Below are 19552 nucleotides of genomic sequence, written 5' to 3'. Positions count from 1 at the left end.
GATGTCGGACCACGACCAGGCCAGTATCGCCGACGCGAAGAGGTTCGCGAAATGGAGGCATATGCTGGGTGTTGCCCTCCTCTTGGTGACTGTCGTTCTCTGGACGGCTTCGAATTTCCTTGCTAGCGTAAGCCACGCCTCCGATCTTTTCTGCGGGATTTAATGTTGTGAACCTGTGATGGACAGGGCAGCAGGCCGCTTCAATATTAAACGATATATGTGCAGGGCAACCGCAGCTGACGATAGTACCAGACTCTTTTCGCCGACAACACCTACTCAAAACCGTTCTTCGTCACCTATGTCAACACGTCCTTCTTTATCATCCCCCTAATCCCTATCCTCGGCCGAAGATTGCATCAGGATCCGTCGCAATGGACCCAAATCCGGGACGCCCTCTCCGACGTGCAGGGCGTCATCACGCTCCGTCGGTTCCGAAAGAAGGCATCCCGATACGAACAGATTGCGGACGAAGAGGAAGACGATGAACAACCGGGCGCCAACCCGCCACGACACCACCGCACCGTATCCCAAAGCCTCCTCGTCGAAGACGGTCCCACCCCGACGACCTCCACCCCTCTCGACCCCGAACCCAAAGACGACCCCGACCGCCCCCTCACCCTAAAGGAAACCGTCAAGCTCAGCATCGAGTTCTCGCTCCTCTGGTTCACCGCCAACTACCTCGCCGCCGCGTGCCTCGAGTACACCACCGTCGCCAGCGCCACGATCCTCAACTCCACCAGCAGCATCTGGACGCTGCTCTGCGGGTCGCTTATGGGCGTAGAGCGGTTCACGCTGCGGAAGCTGCTGGGCGTGCTGGCCTCGCTGACCGGAATCGTGCTCATCTCGTCCGTCGACCTCAGCGGCGACACGGATAAAAACCGCGGGTCGTTTCCGCATAAGTCACATCGGGAGCTGGCGATCGGAGATGTCATGGCACTGGTGGGGGCGGTGGTGTATGGCGTGTACGCGGTGGTGATGAAGAAGCGGATCGGGCATGAGGGGCGGGTGAATATGCCGTTGTTCTTCGGGTTGGTGGGCGCGATCAATGTGCTCATCCTGTGGCCGGGGTTCGTTCTTCTGGATTTGAGCGGCGCGGAGAAATTCCAGTTGCCGCCGACTGCCAGGGTGACTCTCATTATAGCGGTAAGTATCCAGGAAGACAGGATGGAAGAGATAAGTTCTAACACTACACAGGTGAACTCTGCCACGTCCCTGGTCTCGGATTTATGTTGGGCATATGCCATGCTATTTACCAGTCCACTGCTAGTTACTGTTGGCCTGTCGCTTACGATACCCCTTTCTTTGATCGGACAGATGATTCTCGAAAACCAGTATTCTAGCTGGCTTTACTGGGTAGGAGCGGTGGTCGTGCTTCTATCCTTCATCTTCATCAGCAATGAAGAAGCCAAGGACGAGGAACCTGAGGAAGACATATCGCAGCCAACGACTTGATGATCAAGTCAATGCAGACTATCTCCGCTCCAACCAGATACCTCTTCCCGGGGTGTAGGTTAGAGGTATGTTTATAGTATTCGGAATCCGGAGGGATTCCAGAGGTTGGAACAAGGAAATTTCACCCCTCCTCGTCCGCCTGAGCAGCAGCACACTTCTCCTGCCAGTCTGTCAACATCGACCGGACCTGAGGGCCCCAGACCTCCTCTCCCTTCTCGAATTCCTCATACTCCACCACATTCTTCCCTAGCTCGAAGTCGCCCTGGCGCGAACGTACGAGGGCCGACATCATCCCAAGCGAGCCGACCGCTTCGGCTAGATTGTGGCAGAGGGATCGGACATAGAAGCCGGAGGTGACGGTCATGCGGAGCTTTACGGCTGGTGGTGCTGACTGTTCGGGGGTCTCAGGGGTCGCTTGTGCGGCAGCACTTGTAGAATCGCCGGCTTCAGGGAGCGGTGTCTTTATGGTGGGGTCGGTTGTATCTTCTGGAAGTGTCGTAATGGTGGGGTCGGTTGGGTCCTCTGGAAGCTGTGTCTTAATGGGGGAGTCGGTGGTGTCGCCCGTGGTGTCGCCCGTGGTATCGCTTAATCTTATTCGTTTCGACGGCCTCGAGCTGTCGTCATCCTCATCAACGCCTTCCGCATGAGAATCCTTTTCTTGATGCTCCTCCTGTCCCGACGACTTCTCTTTCACCTCCCCGTCTTTGCCATCGTCCGCCCGATCCAGTCCTGAGCCAATCAACGCTTCCGCAGCCTTTTTGGTCTCCGCATCTGCCTCCTCTTCCGGATACTTGAAATCGTGCGTGCCGCCCTCCATCCACTCCACCACCTCCAGCTCAATAACCTCCACGGGCCGCTCCACAATCTCCCTCGGCAGTTCCTTCCCTTCGCGCGCATACTCATACATCCTCTTGCCGTTAACCCGAAGCGCCGAGAAGATTGGCGGCCGCTGCATGATCTTCCCTCGGAACTGTTCCAGCGCCTTTTCCACAGTGTCCCGCGTCAAGTGGGCATACGGCGCCCGCTTGACGATCTTCCCCGTCGAATCGTACGTATCCGTCGCGGCGCCAAACAGGAGTGTCGCCTCGTACGACTTCGTGCAGCCCAAGAAATTCGACAGCGACTTGGTGCCCCGCCCCACGCCGACGATCAAGACGCCGGTGGCCATCGGATCCAATGTCCCGCCGTGGCCTATTTTGATGTCGAAGCCGCCTTTGCGCTTGTACTTCTTTTTCCACGTCGGGTCTTGCGCGTGCCGTTCCTGTTCGGCGGCGAACCAGGGCGCGAAAAGGTCGGATTTATTGAATTGCGGCTTCACGTCGCGGAGGATCTGGGCGGAGGTCTTTTCGGGGGGTTTGTGGATTGCTAGCCGGGGTTAGTGCTCGATTGCCAATTGTTCTGTGGTGAGGATATACCGAAAACGCCCTCCACGATGGCAGGTGTGGAAGCCATGTTTATTGCGCGAAGATGAGTATGGGATTGTTTGGGGACTCGTAGTGGGATGTTCAGCCTGAATTTAACCACGCGGGTTGGATTCATTTATCCAAGCGCCGACGAGCTGGGAGTTTGGTGAAACGACGAGGAACCCTTAAAAGCCCGAATGCTGTTTATGCATTCACTCCAAATGTCCAAAGGTATCGCGATATTCAAGATTTTAAGATCTAGATGCGCCAAGGTACGTACTCACGGTACTGAGCTTCAATGCGACAGGGATGTCGTTCTAGGATCACATGCATATTGTTTTATCACGTGATGTGTTCCAGCCACTATCAGCCACATGTTGACGCTACCTTACCAACAACCTCGGACTCTGCGATCGCCATCATGGGCTCTGATTGCATTCAGCACCCGCTACTCCGTAAATCATGGGGTTTGCACTCCCCGATATCTCTATGAAGTTGTAATCTTAAGTTCCCCTCGTCATGGCTTCAGGTCGCTCTGCCACTCCCACCAAGAGGCTGCTCAACGAGCTACAGTCCTACCAAAATGACCCGAATGAATCCCTGGTTCAACTCGGGCCCGTAAGTGATGACAAGTTGACGCACTGGACGGCCGTGATGCGAGGTGTAGAGGGCACCGCTTATGAATGTAAAGTGTACTCCGATTATGTTCTGAGGGGTGGCGATGCTAATTGACTTCGGTAGACGGCCTCTGGCAGCTCGACATCCAAGTACCCTCTGGATACCCGCATTCTCCTCCGGAAGTCAAGTTCATCACGCCCATATGCCATCCGAATGTCGACTTCAAAGTTTGTCTATACCTAACTTCTATTGCTGTTCGAGAATGCGACTAATCGGTGCAGACGGGCGAGATATGCCTGGATTTACTCAAAACCGCCTGGACGCCCGCCTACACGATTACTACCACTCTCACATCCATCCACCAACTGCTCACCTCCGCCGAACCAGACTCGCCCCTCAACCTTGATATCGCCCAACTGTTCCGAGAAGGGGACTTTGTCGGAGCCGAGAGCTTGATAAGATATTATAGCGATCTATACCGATATAATGGACCGTAACGAGATTATGAATCGAAATAACCGTTCCCCGGAAGACTGTCGATCTTCAATCTGCGCTGCTTGAATTGCTCTCATTCTCCATTGCTGACTTCGCTTTCATTCTCAGTGTGCCATCCGGATGCGACTAATATACGCCCTAGTTGACACCAATCCCCGTTTGAGTAGCCAGGAGGAATTGCGTCGAGCCTCCCAAGAAAGAAGCATCCGCAATGTCGGCCCCGACACTAAAATAGCGCATGATACCTTCTATCTGCCAGAGCCTCCCTCGGGCCGCATCTCAATTTTGCCAACTTGCACCTTTCCCAGCGATCCGCTTTCCGAAAATCCCATTACCTATGTTGATGAGACTTCAATTACATATGCCGGTATTCTGTACTTTTTATTTTGGCTGTAACAATTTCCTTGCAGGGAGCGCTGAGTATCCCAATTCCGTACTGTGCACCTTGCCCAACCATGATGTAAAGCGAAAATCACTCTGCTTCCATATCCGGATTGGCAACTTTACATTTTAAATATTTCGGTCCTTTTAAGTCAATTTGAATTTTTTCGTGTCTTATGCTGCAAAAGTTATATCCACGTGCCCAGGATGCTGCAATGTTGATGGTACAAGGCACGCGCATCTCGGGCCCGAGAGGTGTGATGTGCCACAGTCAATCGGGTGCGAGGGGAAGTCCGGAGGACTAACTCGCCCATATATCAATCGCACACTCTCCCTCCAGAAATATTGTGTGTTATCTGATTTACTATTCATAGCTTGATAATTGATTTTACTGTGTTGGACAATATCGCTGTTGTCGCTTTCTTCCAACCATATCAGGAGTTGCCCAATCCCGCCCAACAGTTACCCCTGCCCGACAGTCCAAGGAAGATATGGGTTCTATAGATCCGCCTTCTCCGCCTCAGGAGAAAGGGGAGGTGTCTAATGGTGAGACTGAGCACCAGTATCCAGAGACGAAACGGCGATTGGTCATCATCCTCGCCTTGTACCTCGCAATATTCCTTGTCGCTCTGGTAGGTACAAAGATGTTCCAAGGCATGTCGAAAACAACGGATTGCTCACGTTATATAGGACAGGATCATCATTGCCACGGCGATTCCCAGCATGACTAACGATTTCCATGCTCTCGACGACATCGGATGGTACGGCAGTGCGTACCTCCTAACCATGTGCTCAATGCAGCTGATCTATGGCCGCATCTACACCTTCTATCCTCCCAAGCTAGTCTTTCTAGCCAGCATCTTCCTTTTCGAAATCGGGTCGGTTGTGTGTGGCGCCGCACCGACATCAACCGCCTTCATAGTCGGACGGGCGATTGCCGGTCTTGGTGCATCCGGCATCATTTCGGGGGTAATCATTATCATTGTGTATACGGTGCCTCTGGAAAAACGACCGGTTTTCGTATCGACTATGGGCGCCATCTTCGGCATTACGTCGGTCATTTCTCCCCTGCTTGGGGGCGTTATCACGGAAAAAGCCACCTGGCGCTGGTGCTTCTATATCAACTTACCCGTTGGAGCGGTTTCGACATTGATTGTGATCTTCTTTCTGACCCTGGAGCCACCGGCTGATCGGGATGCCAAGGCATCCTGGAAGCAACAAGTCATTCGATTGGACCCGATTGGGTCGATCCTGTTCCTTCCCGGAATGGTCTGCTTGCTCCTTGCGCTGCAGTGGGGCGGGACAGAGTACGAATGGAGCAACGGGAGGATCATCGCGTTGCTTGTAGTATCCGGAGTGCTACTCATCCTCTTCGCAGTGGTTCAGCACTTCATGAAAGACAACGCCACCGTCCCCACCCACATCATTTCTCAACGAAGCGTCTTCGCTGGCGCGATCTACGCGGGGTGCATCGGCGGCTCGATGAACCCCCTTCTCTACTACCTGTCCATCTACTTCCAGGCCCTCAAAAATGCATCAGCCACTAAAGCCGGCATCATGAGCCTTCCGCTCGTCCTCTCCCTAGTGGTCTCCAGCATCTTAGCCGGCGCGACCACGCAGACGATCGCCCGTGGCTACTACACCCAGAACCTCATCCTAGGATCCGTCATCGCCTCCGTCGGCACGGGGCTGATCACCACCTTCCGACCGGACACCGGCCACGCGCAGTGGATCGGTTACCAGTTCCTCTATGGTTTCGGCTGCGGGCTAGGCATGCAGCAGGCCAACCTTGGGGCGCAGACGGTCTTGAGTCGAAAGGACGTGTCCACGGGCGTCTCCTTGATGTTCTTTTCGCAGTCATTTGGCGGAGCGCTCTTCATCGCTGTTGCTCAGAACCTGTTCGCTTCGAAGCTCGTCGACGGGGTGGCTGGAATTCCCGGGTTAAATTCCGAGGATGTTCTAAACGTGGGCGCAACGGCTCTGAGGTCGTTGGTGGATCCCTCGCAGTTGAATTATTTGTTGATCGCTTATAACGCTGCTCTAAGGGATGCATTTCGCGTGGCGCTGGGCGTGACAGCCTTCTCAATCGTCGGGGCGCTACTGATGGAGTGGAGAAGTGTCAAGCCAAGAAAAGAGAATCAGGAAGCGAAGGCATAAGCGCTGGGATAATTGGGAACTGGAAGGGTATACATACTGCATGTACGATATCGGTGATTAGATACGGTTATAATAGATGTCCATTCTGCTCAACAAGTGTGACCTCAATCGTCCTCTACGGATGCAAAGAATCGGCTAAGTTGACAGTTGGTGACATTAAGAATTGATTTCGAATGTAACTCCGTGGGGTATCTCCATGTACAGAATTATATACCAATGAGAGACAATACATTTGGAGTTTGTTCTACTTTATATGCGTATTAGACAGGATCGATTTTTGCGATATCGCACAGGATTACCCCTTACCCCACAGCAACATAGGCGCCTGTACGGGGGGGTACGCCTGGACGAAAGTAGTCATCGCCTATACGAGATCTGCCCGCTGTATGCGTTTTTTCATCCTGACAATTCATGACGCTAACCCGTATGGATACCATATACTTCACTTACTTTTCATCTTTCACATTTAGCCTGGCACCTATTCATCTCGCCTATTCAAGATACTTACGGCTGACGGAATTATCCTCTCCAATTATAATGCTTGTGCTAATTTTGACCGTTGCCTAGTATTGACACTGCGGCTTGGAAATCAACTTCTTCATGCAACCTGGAAATGAATCAAAGGACTCTACTAAAGTCCTCGAACTCTCTAAGTTCTCCTGTATACTTTGCAACCATCGCAAAGTAAAATGCGACCGACTTTCTCCATGTTCCAACTGCCAAAAGGCCCATAGCGAGTGCATCTACCGCGTCCCCCCTCCCCCGCGAAGGCGGAAGCGCAAGATCGGGGACGGCTCGCTGGACGTCGGTTCTAAAGATGAAGTACCTCCGGAAGAGAAGCTCCAGATCTACGAAACGGCCCTACGTGGGCTCGGTGTGAATATTGAACGGCTACTAAGGGGGGAAGGGACCGGACCGGAAATCAAAGAGCTAGGAGCCTTTTTACCGAAATCCACCACGAAAGAATCCAGGCCCGAAAGACTTCCCGGGAATGATTGCCGCCCGTCGGCGGGTTCGGAGGACAATCCGAGTGAGATGGGCAAGTTGATCGTCGGGATGGATAATCTGGGCAGATCTACGTACTTCGAGAAGTAGGGCAGTGGACCTCCACCGTTGCACGATGTGAACTGACATACTGGACAGCCATTTATGGAGAGACCTGTCAGATGAGGTGTGTCGATTTTCGATTCGTTCTCAGTCTACCAGGTGTGGAAGGATTTATGGCCCTATCCTTGAAGCATTCGAGCTCCCCAAAACGGGGTGCGACGTGGAGTACTTCAATAGTCTCTTCCTCAGTTCGCAAGACGATTTGGGGGGGCATCGCGACCGACCTCCTAGTAATGTGAAGGCGTTTGGGGGACGGTGCTATATTTCTTTGACTTATCGACCAACCTTACTCTTGAAGCGTTCATATACGATAGGATGTCTAACATAGCCCTACAGATGAAATCCCCCAAAGACCTCGCGTTAAATGACTGGGAAGAAGATAAAGAGCACCAAGACGACGATGGACATCATTCTGCCGCTGATAATCGCCTCGATTCGTTGCTTTTCGGTGTTTCTCCTCTTCTAGCTGACTTGAGAGACCTCCATCCCCACGTGGATCAGATACTAAAGCACTGGAAAGTGTTCAAAGAAAGCATCAATCCGATACTCAAAGTCATCCATATTCCTACCACCGAAGCTAAGGTCATCGAGCTCGCTCCTAAGCTAGCTCGGCGTGAAGAGGTGCCCCTGAGTTTTGAAGTGCTCCTATTCGCCATTTATTGCAGTTCGATCTTTGCTTCATCCCCTCAAGCATGTCAAGCACGTTTCGGCGATTCCTATTCAATCCTATTAGTTAAGTATCAAGGAGCACTGAATCTATCGTTGCAAAAAGCCAAATTCCTGAGTACTTCAGATATGACGGTCCTCACGGCCTTGTTCATATTCCTGTCGTCAGCCAAGAACCACTACGATCCCCAGTCGATATGGACCCTCAGTGGCACATGCCTACGAATTGGCCAGCGGCTCGGCCTTCAACGTGATGGTTACCATCTGGGTTTATCCCCGTTTGAGGTTGAGATGCGTCGCCGGCTCTGGTGGCAGATATGGATGTTCGACGGGTCATTGGAAGAAATGGTCGGATCAGGTAAGTCGTTCCGTCCTACCTGTAACGGTGAACCGATCTGAAGAGTTCCAGGCTCACCACTCCTCGACCGCCTCTCTGACACCCAATTTCCTTGCAATATCAACGATGCCGACATCTGGCCGGGAATGACCACCCCTCCCACCGAACGCACTGGCCCCACTGAAATGATATTCTGCCGGCTCCGCTGGCATATCGGTCGCTTCTTCCGGCACGCCCCGCGCGGGAAAGGCTTCGACGGTCGCTGGGAACTCTTATCCGGCAACCAGTTCACCCTCGCGGAAAAGGACGCGGCCATTGATGAGCTCGAGCAATACGTGGAGCGGCAGTTCGTCCGCTACCTCGACCCGCTGGAGCCGCTTCATGTGCTCTGCTCGATCGCCAGTCGGGCGATTCTGACCACGCTGCGTTTCGTTGCACACCACCCTCGTCAATATGTCAACGATGCAGAGGTACCGCAGGCGGAGCGTGATCTGCTCTACGAACTAAGCCTGAAGAGTTTGGAGTACGTGATTATCTCATTCCAGACGCCGGCGATCGAGCGATTCGACTGGCACTTCCGGTTTCAGTTCCCGTGGCGCCCGTTCATATACCTGCTGCACGAGTTGACCAAGCGGCTGGATGGAGACGACGTAGAGCAGGCGTGGCGGAAGATCGACGAGTTGTTTCGAGGTCGGTCGGATATGCTGCTGCAGTCGAACAACCTGCTTCACGCGGCGGCCGGCAACCTGGCGCTGAAGGCATGGGCGGCAAGGGAAAAGAAGTCGGTGGAGGAGGGGAAGAAGCGAGGGGGGATGGGAGAGCCATTACGGACGCCGCAATTCGTCACGACTCTGAAAGCGCTGAGGGAGAAGAGGGATGGACGATCACGGAATGGAAACGACTCGTGGCGGCAGGACGTGGACGAGCAACTTACAGATGGAGTGACCATGATGGAGGAGCCATTGAACGAGCTTCATGGACTAGTTGATATGTCATCATTCGAATTTGATTTCTCGTTGCAAGATTCGGGATTCAACTGGATGGAATGGGACGAGATGTTGTCTGGCAACAGGGCCTTCCATCCCGGAGGCCAGCAAGAAGATCGACGTCCACAATCCTTCGACGAGGCAATGGGCCAGGCGGGGTGATACAGTCGTCGATGCCGAGACGGATCTACATAGGATGCAGATTAAGCTTTAATCAATTCCTCCAAGGATATCGTCGAGCTGTACATGTACGATACAACGTCAGATTTCAGAAGCACAAAATCACGGAAACTCAGCTCCATCGCCTCCTCTCAATAACACATGCCTAAATGCATCAGCCTATCACTCGGATAACCTTCGTCTTTGACGACCTCGATGATACTCGATCCGGGTACTTTCGGGCATGTGAAATGACCACCAGCCGGATTGTCAACAGATGACCCGTCACATCGACAATATGAGACGCCATCGCCGCCAATGGGTAGCCCGGCTTGCCACGTTGTTCGGGTTTGGTAGCGTGTGACGCTGGGCGGGGATTTCCAACCCAGTCGGGCGCGTGCAACATGGAATCCCCGTAGCCCTCATGGCGCTGCTGGCTGCCAAGTGTGCCCACGACTCTATCCACCCAAGTTTCAGCGTGCCATGATTGCTTCTTTCTCTTTGATACCGAAGCCTACATTTCGTCCGCGTTCAGCTGCCGAAGCTCGAGCAACTCGGCAACGGTACGCGGATGAAATTATGACGAGGCGTTGGTGCTTGATGATGAGGGCGTAACAAAATGACCATCAATGCTAGGAGACGGAACCACTACGATAATGCCTGAACCTTAGATAATACCTAGGTAAGTAGGTATGGCCTGGAATACTCGAGACTTGTCTAGACTTAAATCTACCGTAGATTCGAAGCGAATCGGATTGTTTGCATCAGACTTAAGTCGAGGATCGATCGACTGGGCGCTTGGGTATGCTCAATCATCAATGCTGAGTTGCTGACGGTTGAGGTCTGATCGTCCGAGGACTGAGGAGTCTTCCTTGTTTCGGACAAGAAACAAGGGCACAACTCTACGGTCAGGTCACCAGATGGAGGGTGTACGTGGTATGCTCGTGTATGCGTGAACTCTGCGGTGTGGTGCTTGACGGATGACAATTTGACTTAGCCATCGCCTGCTTCGGGCCTTCGCCGCATCAGTTGTCAGGCTGGATATTTTAATCCCCGTTGCGGCGTTTGCGTTCATAATAGCCACATTCCTCGTCGCTCTCAGCGACCTCTCACTGCTTTTAATGCTCCGACCCCCTTTTCCACCAACTCTCCATTCACCCACTCAAGTGTTTCAACAAACCAGGCGCTCGTATTCTTAAAATCCCACCTTCTCCTGGGTTCCTGACCTTGCACCCACGTTGCCATCCTCGTCGTCACCATCTTTGCTTGTGTTGCTGTGCAATTGATCCGTCCGACCTATCGTCAGCTACCCTCCGATCCTCTCGCTTTCCGATCCCCCGGCTCGTACCACGAGGCCGACCGGATTCTTCCCACACGGCGGCAGCGTGCATCATTGCAGCGTTATTAGATAGAATAGCTGTCACCACGGTGGCGCGACGTTGATCTGATTTCCCTGAGAATACCCTTAAGACTCCCGACCCCGATAGCTGAACGGCGCACTAGAAAGCATTAGTGAGCGACGGAAATTGGTTCGCTCGTTCGCTGGTTCCGTCGTGGCTTGGGTCCCCGATCTTGACTTGGTTCTTCGTCACCCGTGGCGTCGTAATCTCTCGAACTTCAAGAACCTCTGATCCCCTTGGTATTGAAGAAGAACGATCCTGTGCGTATTTCCAAAGCCATATCCAAGGCCTTCGAAGAATTGAGACATACCCATTCACCGGACAAGGTTGGTTGACTTGATCAGACGGTGTCAGCTCCTTTCTAACGGATCATCAACAGTTCCCCAACAGTGCAACAACAACTCGCCGATCTTCATTCCTAAGCGACTGTATATCAGTTCTGTTGAATTCTATCCAATATGACGAACTCCATCGACGTCTTTGCCGCTGTATGTATCCCATCCCGCCAGTCGAATTTCCTCCCCCAACCCATACTCACCTCTCTCCAGACCGGCAACAACCAAAACCCCCGGCACTCCACCTACAGCCAAAACCCCCGATTTTCCACCTACTCGACCGCGCCGACCCTCGCCCCGTCCCTCGCGCCCACGCACATCTCCACCACCCCGTCCCTCACCCCCTCCGAGAAAGCGTCCCCGCTGCTCACCGACCTCAAATCCATGCACGCCTCGCTGCAGCGCATGGAGGACGCCCGGATGCAGAACCAGCGGTACGCCGTCTCCGACGATAAGAGCGAGGAGATCGGGAAGCTGGCGTTGGGTGCGAAGTTGGAGAGGGCGCTGGATCGGAGGTATTCGGGGCAGGATGCGAGCTTTACTAAGAAGAAGAAGGTTATGTAAGCGTGAAGGCGGGTGCGGAAGGGAGCGAATGGCGTATTTGATTGATGCAGGAATAATTCTGTGTTGGAGACGGTGGATTGTTTGCCTACCAGTAGTGCATTGGGATAGGAGGGCAAGTTCCGGTGACGGTTCTAGTTGTTTCGGTACGCTTTGTTTGGCGGGCTCATCGAACGAACGAGACGGGACGCAGAGTCCAGAAGTTAGATGTCAATCACTGTGTTGTCGTTATTTCGATTTGCAATGCTGTTTGAAAGGAGATTGGGGTTTGGATGGGCATGATTTTTGCGAGCGATGGCTGGGGACGGGACTATTCTCTAGGTTTCCTTTTCGTTATATATCAACTACCAACGACAATTCCATGACTATGTATGTCTATGGTGTTAGAGAATATGCCCACACGAATACTACATCGATGTATAGGAGGGGTATAGACTATGGAGAGGTGAGTGACTCCTTAAGACACTCCTGTTGCCTGTAGGTACCTGGTCTTGAGTATAGTATCCACTCCAGGACAGCAATCTTTATGGTAAACTTTAATGGGTTTGTTTGTTGATATCTTTTAGTTAAGCTTCATATTGCGAACTTGTCCTATTCTAATGTGTCTACAATACGAAGACTGAATAATAGTACGGACGGGATCATCTGATGAATGAATCAACAGAATGGCCAATGGATATTCAAAGTTAGTGCCTCAGGCAACAAGGCATAATTTTCTGCCACCGAAAATCATCGCGAATGTTCCGTCGCTCCATCAAATCACTTCACTCAACTCACTCATCATCAGATATTCATTCAATTCCCACTTCTCTCTCCCTGACCGTTCTTCTGATTCCCTATTCTCATCATCAGCAGACACCCCACCACTTCCAATACCCCATTATATCATTTTCAGCCCCGCCAATCCTTCTATCGACTTCTGTCATTGGGTATAACCTGCCCTTCCGAGCATTTCCATCGCCACCACTTGAGATCCTCTCTTGCAACTCGACTTTGTGGACCCTCCACATCCCATATCCTTCTCGAACTCACCTCACATCAGTCAATCACACACTCTCTGATGTATGTGCGCGGATGATATTCGTCTTCAAGCCTTTTTAGACCACTGACACGTCGTGACAGTTCCCTTTCCCTACGGTGCCCTTCCGTGTCCTACCAGAGCGAAATTCTTCAGTATAATATTCCAGCTGGCCGTTTCTCCGTGACGGCTACTCTCCTATTTCAAAATGGCTACCGAAGTTGTTGCACCTACTATCAATGGTTCCTACGCTGGACATAGCGAGGATCCATCCGCCATCATTGCCGCCAATCATGGCGATGCCACTACCACCACCGCTGCCGACGGGGGAGACAAGCCGTATCCCGCCGAGCAGGTCGCGTGGCTGTTCTTGGAGCAATACTACACCACTCTCAGCCATGACCCGGAGAAGCTATACGTGAGTGAAAATCAGCTGTCGCCCATGGAGGGCTACCTTAGCCATTCAGGTCTAACATTTTGATAGCTCTTCTACAACAAGCGGTCTCAATTCATCTATGGCATCGAAGAGGAGAAGGTACCGGTGTGCATCGGACAGCGGGTAAGTAATGGACGACCCCATCCCACTCGAAACTCAATGACTGATCGTATATAGCAAATCAACGAACGCATCAAACAGATCGATTGCCAGTTCGCCAAGGTCCGCATCACGAACGTCGACTCGCAGGCCTCGGACAACAAGATCCTCATCCAAGTTATTGGCGAGATGTCCTTGAAGGCGTCGAACAAGGCGGAGCCCCCGCGCCGCTTTGTGCACTCTTTCATCCTCGCGGAGCAAAGCAACGGCTACTTCGTCCTCAACGATATATTCCGTTCCCTCAAAGAAGATGATGAAGAATATGGAGAAGAGCCTGCTGCAGTTGCCGCTGCTCCTGCTGAGGAACCCGTCACTGCCCCAGAGCGAGCAGTTGCTCCGGTCTCGGAGCCGACCAAGGCTGACGATAGTGCCGAAGGCGCCGTCAAAGAGGAAGCTCCCGCTAAAGAAGCTCTGGTGAACGGGAACGGGAAAGTTGGGCATGAACCCGCTGCTCCCCAACCCGAAGCTGCCCCCTCTGTTCCGGAGCCTGCCGTCGAAACCCCCAAGGAGGTCGTGGAGCCCGTGAAGCCCAAGGAGCCCGAACAAGCTCCTGTCCCGACCCAGCCGAAACCGGCTCCTGCGGCAACCCCATCGGCACCACCTAAGCCTGCTGCACCCAAAACCTGGGCTTCATTGGCTGCATCTGCCAACAAGGTCGCTACTCCCGCGATCTCGGCGTCCGTAGGCCAAGCACGACCTGCTGCTGCTCCAAAGGCTGAGGCCACTCATGGTGCGCCCACCGCCGGCAACGGTCCTTCAGCTTCCTCCCCCTCCGCATCCAAGAAGGACACCCCTACCGACACCGAGTCCGCCGAGGGCTGGCAAACTGCCGGAACCGATCATCACAAGAAGACAAACCGACAATCCACAGCGCAACCCGCCGGTGCCGCTCCCGCCGATTCGCAAGTTGCTCGTGCCTACATCAAGAACGTCTACGACACCGTCGGGGAGGAATCGCTCCGTGCGGCGCTTGAGAAGTTCGGCATCCAATACTGCGATATCAGCCGCCCCAAGAACTGCGCTTTCGTGGATTTCGCGACGCAGGCCGGCTTCAACGCGGCGGTCGCGGCGAACCCGCACCAGGTTGGCACCGATCAAGTTTACGTGGAAGAGCGTCGGGTCCGGCCCGCGAGCGGCTTCTTCGGTGGCCGTGGGATGGGATCTCGCGGCCGCGGCGGTATCGATCGGGGCCGCGGTGGCGTGCAGGGAGGCAGGGGCCGTGGAGGTGTGCAGGGCGGCCGTGGCACTGGCGGAAGAGGTGGTCAAGGAGTGACTGCCTAGAAACCATTAAAACTTTGGCGTCTGAGCTATCATGAGGAGCGACATCGATTCGTCACGCATATTACGGCCTCGTCTGAAACGATGGAAGCGAGGCGCTGACTCTCGCACCGATTCCAAGATTCCTGATTTTCCTCCCCACCACGTCGATGCGCCTTACCGTTCGTCTGCTTCTAATTCCCTTTTCTTTGCTCTTCGCTTAAGCGTTGGGTTTCTCATGGGCGGTTTCCATCAAAAGTCCGTTGCTCTCTTCCGTACTTTCGACGGATTCAAGCTCGGACGTTTTCCTGCAATTATTTAGGGGTTCGAATTTCAATCCCTCGACGCTGCCGCTCTCATTGCATAGCGCGCATCCTGCTCTTTCGAATGTTTTACGCTTTCTCTAGATGGTTCTTGCTGAACTCACGGTCGCGCTGACATTCCTCGCTTTTGATTCCATGCTCGGTCCGGTCGGAGAGCGACGAGCGGATGGTTCGGAGAGGACGGTGGTCCTTGGATACGAACATATAGTGAAAAACGTGGTAGCAGCGGTCGTCCTATGCGACTTCGAACATAACGTGGGACAGGGTCGACGAGGCGAGGAGCTGAGGAATGGTGGAGATGGGAGCGGAATTCCATGTATTATAGCACGTTCAATTCAGCGGGGCATGGCGGATCAGGCATCTACACATAAGTATGGTACCAATATAACACTTAATTGTGGACAATAGCGGTGCGTACGAATGCATAAGCCAGGGATGGTGGTACTGGAGGCCTGGGGCAGCGTGACCATGTCTAGGAGCATCACCCATGCATAAGCTTGACTGATAACAGTTTGTACATCGGATCTTAACCTCTTCATTCAACACCGCTAATTCTCTCTCTCGGATTCTCCCTTAGCATCAGCCGATACATGGGAAACGCCCATAATATATCGTAAAACGGCCGGCCCCACGCCTCGCCTCTACTTGAACGGTCATTAGAGCCCCTCCTGTCCCTGCCCCGCATCCGGAGTGGGACATCCATCCCCATTCCGTATACTAGTACTCTACCGTACCGCAGTTGATGCTCAAACAGCTGAACCAGCTGACGGTTCCCGACACCTACTATATTAACAATCATGCCGCAATTTCTTGCAAATGAGACCGGCCGTGGACCGCCTACACGATCACCGAAATCCAGCTCGTCCGACGCAACTACACCACGTGCATCCGACGATATGGCTCCGACGGAATTCTTTATCAGAAGCGCAGAGGAGATGAACCTAGATACGGAAGAGGATAGGAAACTGGAGGAGGAGCAGAGTCGGGACTTTACGGTGAGAACCATGGGAAACGAAACGGGGACGCAAGACACGTCTAGCGTTTTCGGAGTGCAGTCGCTCGAGGCAATAGAAGGTTCTCCCATTACCACTTCCACCCCTCTCTCTATAGTCGCCGATGAAACGATCGACAGCCCTACAGCTGGCGGTGGAATCCCCTCCACCTCCACGGACCCTTCCACGGCTGAGCTCCTGTTAGAGGAAGGCCCCACTCCTCCCGCGGACCCTCCACCCCTCCCTCCAAACTACACCACCAGATTCGCCACCCGCCATCTCCGCCGCCCGTCCCAAACCTCGCTGTCGCAGCCCCTCACGCCGAACCTCTCCCCCCACCCTTCCGCCGCGCCCAGCACGCCCAAGTCTATATCGCTGCAGAGCCTACGGCTGTCCGACACCGACGATGACGACGACGTAGCGAGCCAGGCAGTCACCTCCGGCGGCGAGGAGGGCGACGAAATGCACATGCGACGAAGTCGGCGAACGGTGGGCCGGGAAAGCACGCTGAGCATCCCGGAGCTAGTGATGCCGTCGCTGCAGATGCCCGCGCGGCGACCGTTCACGGACGTAGGGCGACGGATGGGGCGGCTGAAGATCATGGTGGTGGGGCGGAAGGGGGCGGGGAAGTCGTCACTGATCCGGTCGATGGTGCAGGTGTGTGAGGATATCGTACATATAGACCCGGTGCAGGAGCGAGGAAGTTGGGGTGGGGGGATGGAGTGGAGGGGTGCGTCCGGGACGACGAGGATTACGGAGATCGCGGCGAGTTCGAGGCCGTTACCGGGTTGGTGGGCGGAGTTGAATGAGGGGGCGGGGATGGCGAAGAGGAGGAATAGCGTCACGGATGTGTTGGACAGGAATATTACATTCGTTGATACTCCGGGGCTTGGCCGTGCAAGAGACGAAGAGCTGCTGCGGTACGTCGAAGGTCAATCGTTCAAGAGCATTTCGACCGCGACGATGAGCGACACCGAATTATTGCAGTTGATGTGCGGCAATGGAAGCCAGGTCGATTTAGTCCTCTTCCTGTTCGGCCACCAGGAAGAGTTGGACGTGGAGATGCAGATGCTCGAGCGACTGGCGCAGTCCACCAACGTGATCCCCATAATCAGTCGTTGCGATCTCCTGTCCGAGGAGCAGCTGGGAGACCATCATGCCAGGATTGCCGAGTTACTCCAACGATCCTCTGTCAAAACGGTCTCCCTCGAGCGGCCACTGCCCATCCGCCAACACCGCCCCGACTCATTCGGCGTCCGCCCCGTCAACCTCGGCGAATACGCCGCGACCTCCGGCATCGACAGCGCCGTCTCCTCCTCCTTCCTCTCGACGACCGTGCCCACTGCGCCGTACGTCGTCTCCTCCGCCCCTGGCCCCGACGATGAAATCGACGCCAGCCTCCTCATGTCCAGCACCTACCTCGCCCCGCTCCACCCCTCCGACCTGGACCCGCTCGTCCACTGGCTCTTCCACCCGGACAACATCGCCTACCTCCGCGCCTCTGCCGCCCACAAGGTCGTCCAGTGGCGAAAGCGCGCCGGACTAGCCGTCAACCCTCGCGCCACCGACCGCATCCCTCCCCCCTTTTCTCGGATCCCCACATCCCCCCTTTCAGGACCCAGAGCCCCCTCGTCATCGCCTTCGTCATCCGCTATAACGGCAGCGTTTCCCGGTTCCGCCGCCGCGTTCCGCGCACACGTGACACGCGAAGAACGCCTCGCGCAACTTCGCCTCTCCCGGTGGGCGACGGAACTGCGCGGCACGGTGAGCGCGGAGCGGGAGCGGTACGAGCGGCTTACTGGCGATGAACGAGCGGAGTGGTTGGCGCGGCAGCTGGAGCGGGAGGTGGCGAGGGGGGGGCTCGTGATCTGCGAGGGTGATGGGAGACGTCCGGATGAGCAGCGAGGGATGGGATCGAGTTCCAGTGTGGGAGCTGCGAGCAGATCGGATGGGAGGGTTGCGGGGAGGGTTTGTGGGAGGGTCGTCGGTCAGTTTCGGCAGGGAGAGCAGGAATTGGTCCTCGCGCGGCCGCCGCCTGCGGGGTCGAGTGGTAGCAGGGGGGCGGAGGGACGAAACCCCGAGGCCAGGCGCCGGCGGAGGAAGGTCCTGGGGGACAGTGGAGTCCCGGCGTGGGCGCGCCGCGCAGAGAAAGAGAGGGTAGGGAGTCTCGGCGGAGTGGCGTGGCAGACGGTGCAGTTGTTGAGCGGAGTGTCGTTCGTCGGGGCCGTGCTGATTGCCGTGGTGAGGGGGTGGGGAAAGCAGGGAGAAGCGCTGAATTGGGGTTGGGGTTGGTAGTGGGCTAGGTATGAAAGTCGAGGAAGATGATACGAACTCGGAGGCAGTCCTCTAGCTAAACTACACAATATATGCACATCGGAGATAGCGGGAAATCCGGCACACCGCATTCATCTATCAGTCCGAGCATCTACTGCTGTTCATGAATCAGAATTCCGAGGTATATGTGCCGTTGTCCCACAAGCAAAACGAGCCTATGAAGTAACAATCACAAGCATCATGATCCTCGACGACTTAATATATCAAGTTTCTGAAAAGGAGTAGGCGATTGACTACTTTAGACGAGGGAAGTGCTCCTAGCTGCCACAGTAATATTTTAGTTACGAAGATGCGATGTGCACCATTGACGACCCACGACAAGCAACCAGGCCTGCATTACGAGTATCTAACTATATACAAGTTGTTCCATAGACATCGCTAACTAATCTCGGCCCGCTCACATAACCAAACCTATGATCTAGAACTGAATATAGTCGCTCCAAGCCGCCGCGCCGTCGCCAAATGTCAGCCGGTTGTCCCTGCCAATACCCATCATAAATCGCCGTTAGATGCATCGAAAGTCATTGCTCATTCTATATTTTGTCGTGAAGATCTCCGTTCTTCTCCGTTCTTATCTTCGCCGTCATGTCCGCCTTTCTACATCTTCTCCATCATTCTGTTGACCATGGCCCTGGCCCTGCTGCCCTTGCCCTTGCTGCCCAAACCACCACCTCACCCCATCCATACTCCGGCTACTCCTCCCCCCGGGCGTCAATGGCACCTCCACACGATTCCTCCTCCCCGCCGGCGCCTCGTCGTCGCTGCCGCTCTCCCCCGCGTACGCGTCGCTCAGCCGCTGGAAGTAGTCCGCGAGCCCCGTCGTCGGGTTCGCGATGCTCTCGTAGTGCGGCGGCGGTGTCTGCAAGGGCGGCGGCGGGTCAGAGTCCGCGAGGGAGAATGCGGGGGGGTTGAAGGAGGGGGTGCGGATGAGGTGGACGGGGCGAGAGGGGGCGGAGGGGTCGCCCGGGTGGGGGTT

The 19552-nt window shown here is 54.6% G+C and overlaps 10 protein-coding genes across 10 annotated transcripts in view; 8 read left to right on the top strand and 2 right to left on the bottom strand.

Annotated features, from left to right (window-relative positions):
- Window positions 1-46: 46 nt before the first annotated feature.
- On the top strand, window positions 47-1416 carry P152DRAFT_378411 (uncharacterized protein; the record flags this gene model as incomplete). Its single annotated transcript, XM_033675669.1, has 3 exons — window positions 47-127; window positions 253-1143; window positions 1195-1416. Coding segments are annotated over 3 exons (1194 nt in total), but the record flags the coding sequence as incomplete, so codon positions are not given.
- Window positions 1417-1573: 157 nt separating this feature from the next.
- P152DRAFT_390182 (pseudouridine synthase) lies at window positions 1574-2821 on the bottom strand (the record flags this gene model as incomplete). The annotated part of the gene is made up of 2 exons (XM_033676030.1): window positions 1574-1972; window positions 2087-2821. Coding segments are annotated over 2 exons (1134 nt in total), but the record flags the coding sequence as incomplete, so codon positions are not given.
- Window positions 2822-3374: 553 nt separating this feature from the next.
- P152DRAFT_464229 (UBC-like protein) lies at window positions 3375-3970 on the top strand (the record flags this gene model as incomplete). The annotated part of the gene is made up of 3 exons (XM_033680550.1): window positions 3375-3540; window positions 3597-3700; window positions 3755-3970. The coding sequence occupies 3 exons, from the start codon at window positions 3375-3377 to the stop codon at window positions 3968-3970; spliced, it is 486 nt and encodes a 161-aa protein (XP_033536958.1).
- Window positions 3971-5058: 1088 nt separating this feature from the next.
- Window positions 5059-6514, top strand: P152DRAFT_455043 (major facilitator superfamily protein). The gene has a single exon (XM_033678710.1). It carries the CDS (start codon window positions 5073-5075, stop codon window positions 6504-6506), a length of 1434 nt encoding a protein of 477 aa, XP_033536957.1. The 5' UTR covers window positions 5059-5072; the 3' UTR covers window positions 6507-6514.
- Window positions 6515-6925: 411 nt separating this feature from the next.
- Window positions 6926-9885, top strand: P152DRAFT_455041 (uncharacterized protein). Its single transcript, XM_033678709.1, has 4 exons — window positions 6926-7597; window positions 7650-7677; window positions 7950-8637; window positions 8689-9885. The coding sequence occupies exons 1-4, from the start codon at window positions 7107-7109 to the stop codon at window positions 9762-9764; spliced, it is 2283 nt and encodes a 760-aa protein (XP_033536956.1). The 5' UTR covers window positions 6926-7106; the 3' UTR covers window positions 9765-9885.
- Window positions 9886-11757: 1872 nt separating this feature from the next.
- Window positions 11758-12045, top strand: P152DRAFT_374904 (uncharacterized protein; the record flags this gene model as incomplete). Its single annotated transcript, XM_033675591.1, has 1 exon — window positions 11758-12045. A coding segment is annotated over one exon (288 nt), but the record flags the coding sequence as incomplete, so codon positions are not given.
- A 1093-nt stretch (window positions 12046-13138) lies between these two features.
- P152DRAFT_181956 (uncharacterized protein) lies at window positions 13139-15143 on the top strand. Its single transcript, XM_033674171.1, has 3 exons — window positions 13139-13493; window positions 13560-13634; window positions 13689-15143. The coding sequence occupies exons 1-3, from the start codon at window positions 13284-13286 to the stop codon at window positions 14949-14951; spliced, it is 1548 nt and encodes a 515-aa protein (XP_033536954.1). The 5' UTR covers window positions 13139-13283; the 3' UTR covers window positions 14952-15143.
- P152DRAFT_181985 (uncharacterized protein) lies at window positions 15143-15720 on the top strand. Its single transcript, XM_033674172.1, has one exon. The coding sequence runs from the start codon at window positions 15335-15337 to the stop codon at window positions 15656-15658; it is 324 nt and encodes a 107-aa protein (XP_033536953.1). The 5' UTR covers window positions 15143-15334; the 3' UTR covers window positions 15659-15720.
- Window positions 15721-16785: 1065 nt separating this feature from the next.
- Window positions 16786-18537, top strand: P152DRAFT_391009 (uncharacterized protein; the record flags this gene model as incomplete). The annotated part of the gene is made up of 3 exons (XM_033676073.1): window positions 16786-17414; window positions 17547-18168; window positions 18325-18537. The coding sequence occupies 3 exons, from the start codon at window positions 16786-16788 to the stop codon at window positions 18535-18537; spliced, it is 1464 nt and encodes a 487-aa protein (XP_033536952.1).
- Window positions 18538-19159: 622 nt separating this feature from the next.
- The window catches only part of P152DRAFT_495423 (uncharacterized protein), a gene marked incomplete at its 3' end in the record, with an annotated part of 3578 nt that continues 3185 nt past the window's right edge, over window positions 19160-19552 (bottom strand). The window contains exon 4 of the mRNA XM_033682240.1: window positions 19160-19435. Coding sequence (XP_033536950.1) covers window positions 19160-19435 — 276 coding nt within the window. The remainder of the gene's footprint in view (window positions 19436-19552) is intronic.

The sequence above is a fragment of the Eremomyces bilateralis genome (assembly GCF_010015585.1).
Source record: "Eremomyces bilateralis CBS 781.70 unplaced genomic scaffold P152scaffold_3, whole genome shotgun sequence".
NCBI classification, from domain to species: domain Eukaryota; kingdom Fungi; phylum Ascomycota; class Dothideomycetes; order Eremomycetales; family Eremomycetaceae; genus Eremomyces; species Eremomyces bilateralis.
The sequence above is the reverse complement of the archived record's forward strand: the minus strand, read 5'-3'. Positions and strand labels throughout refer to the sequence as shown.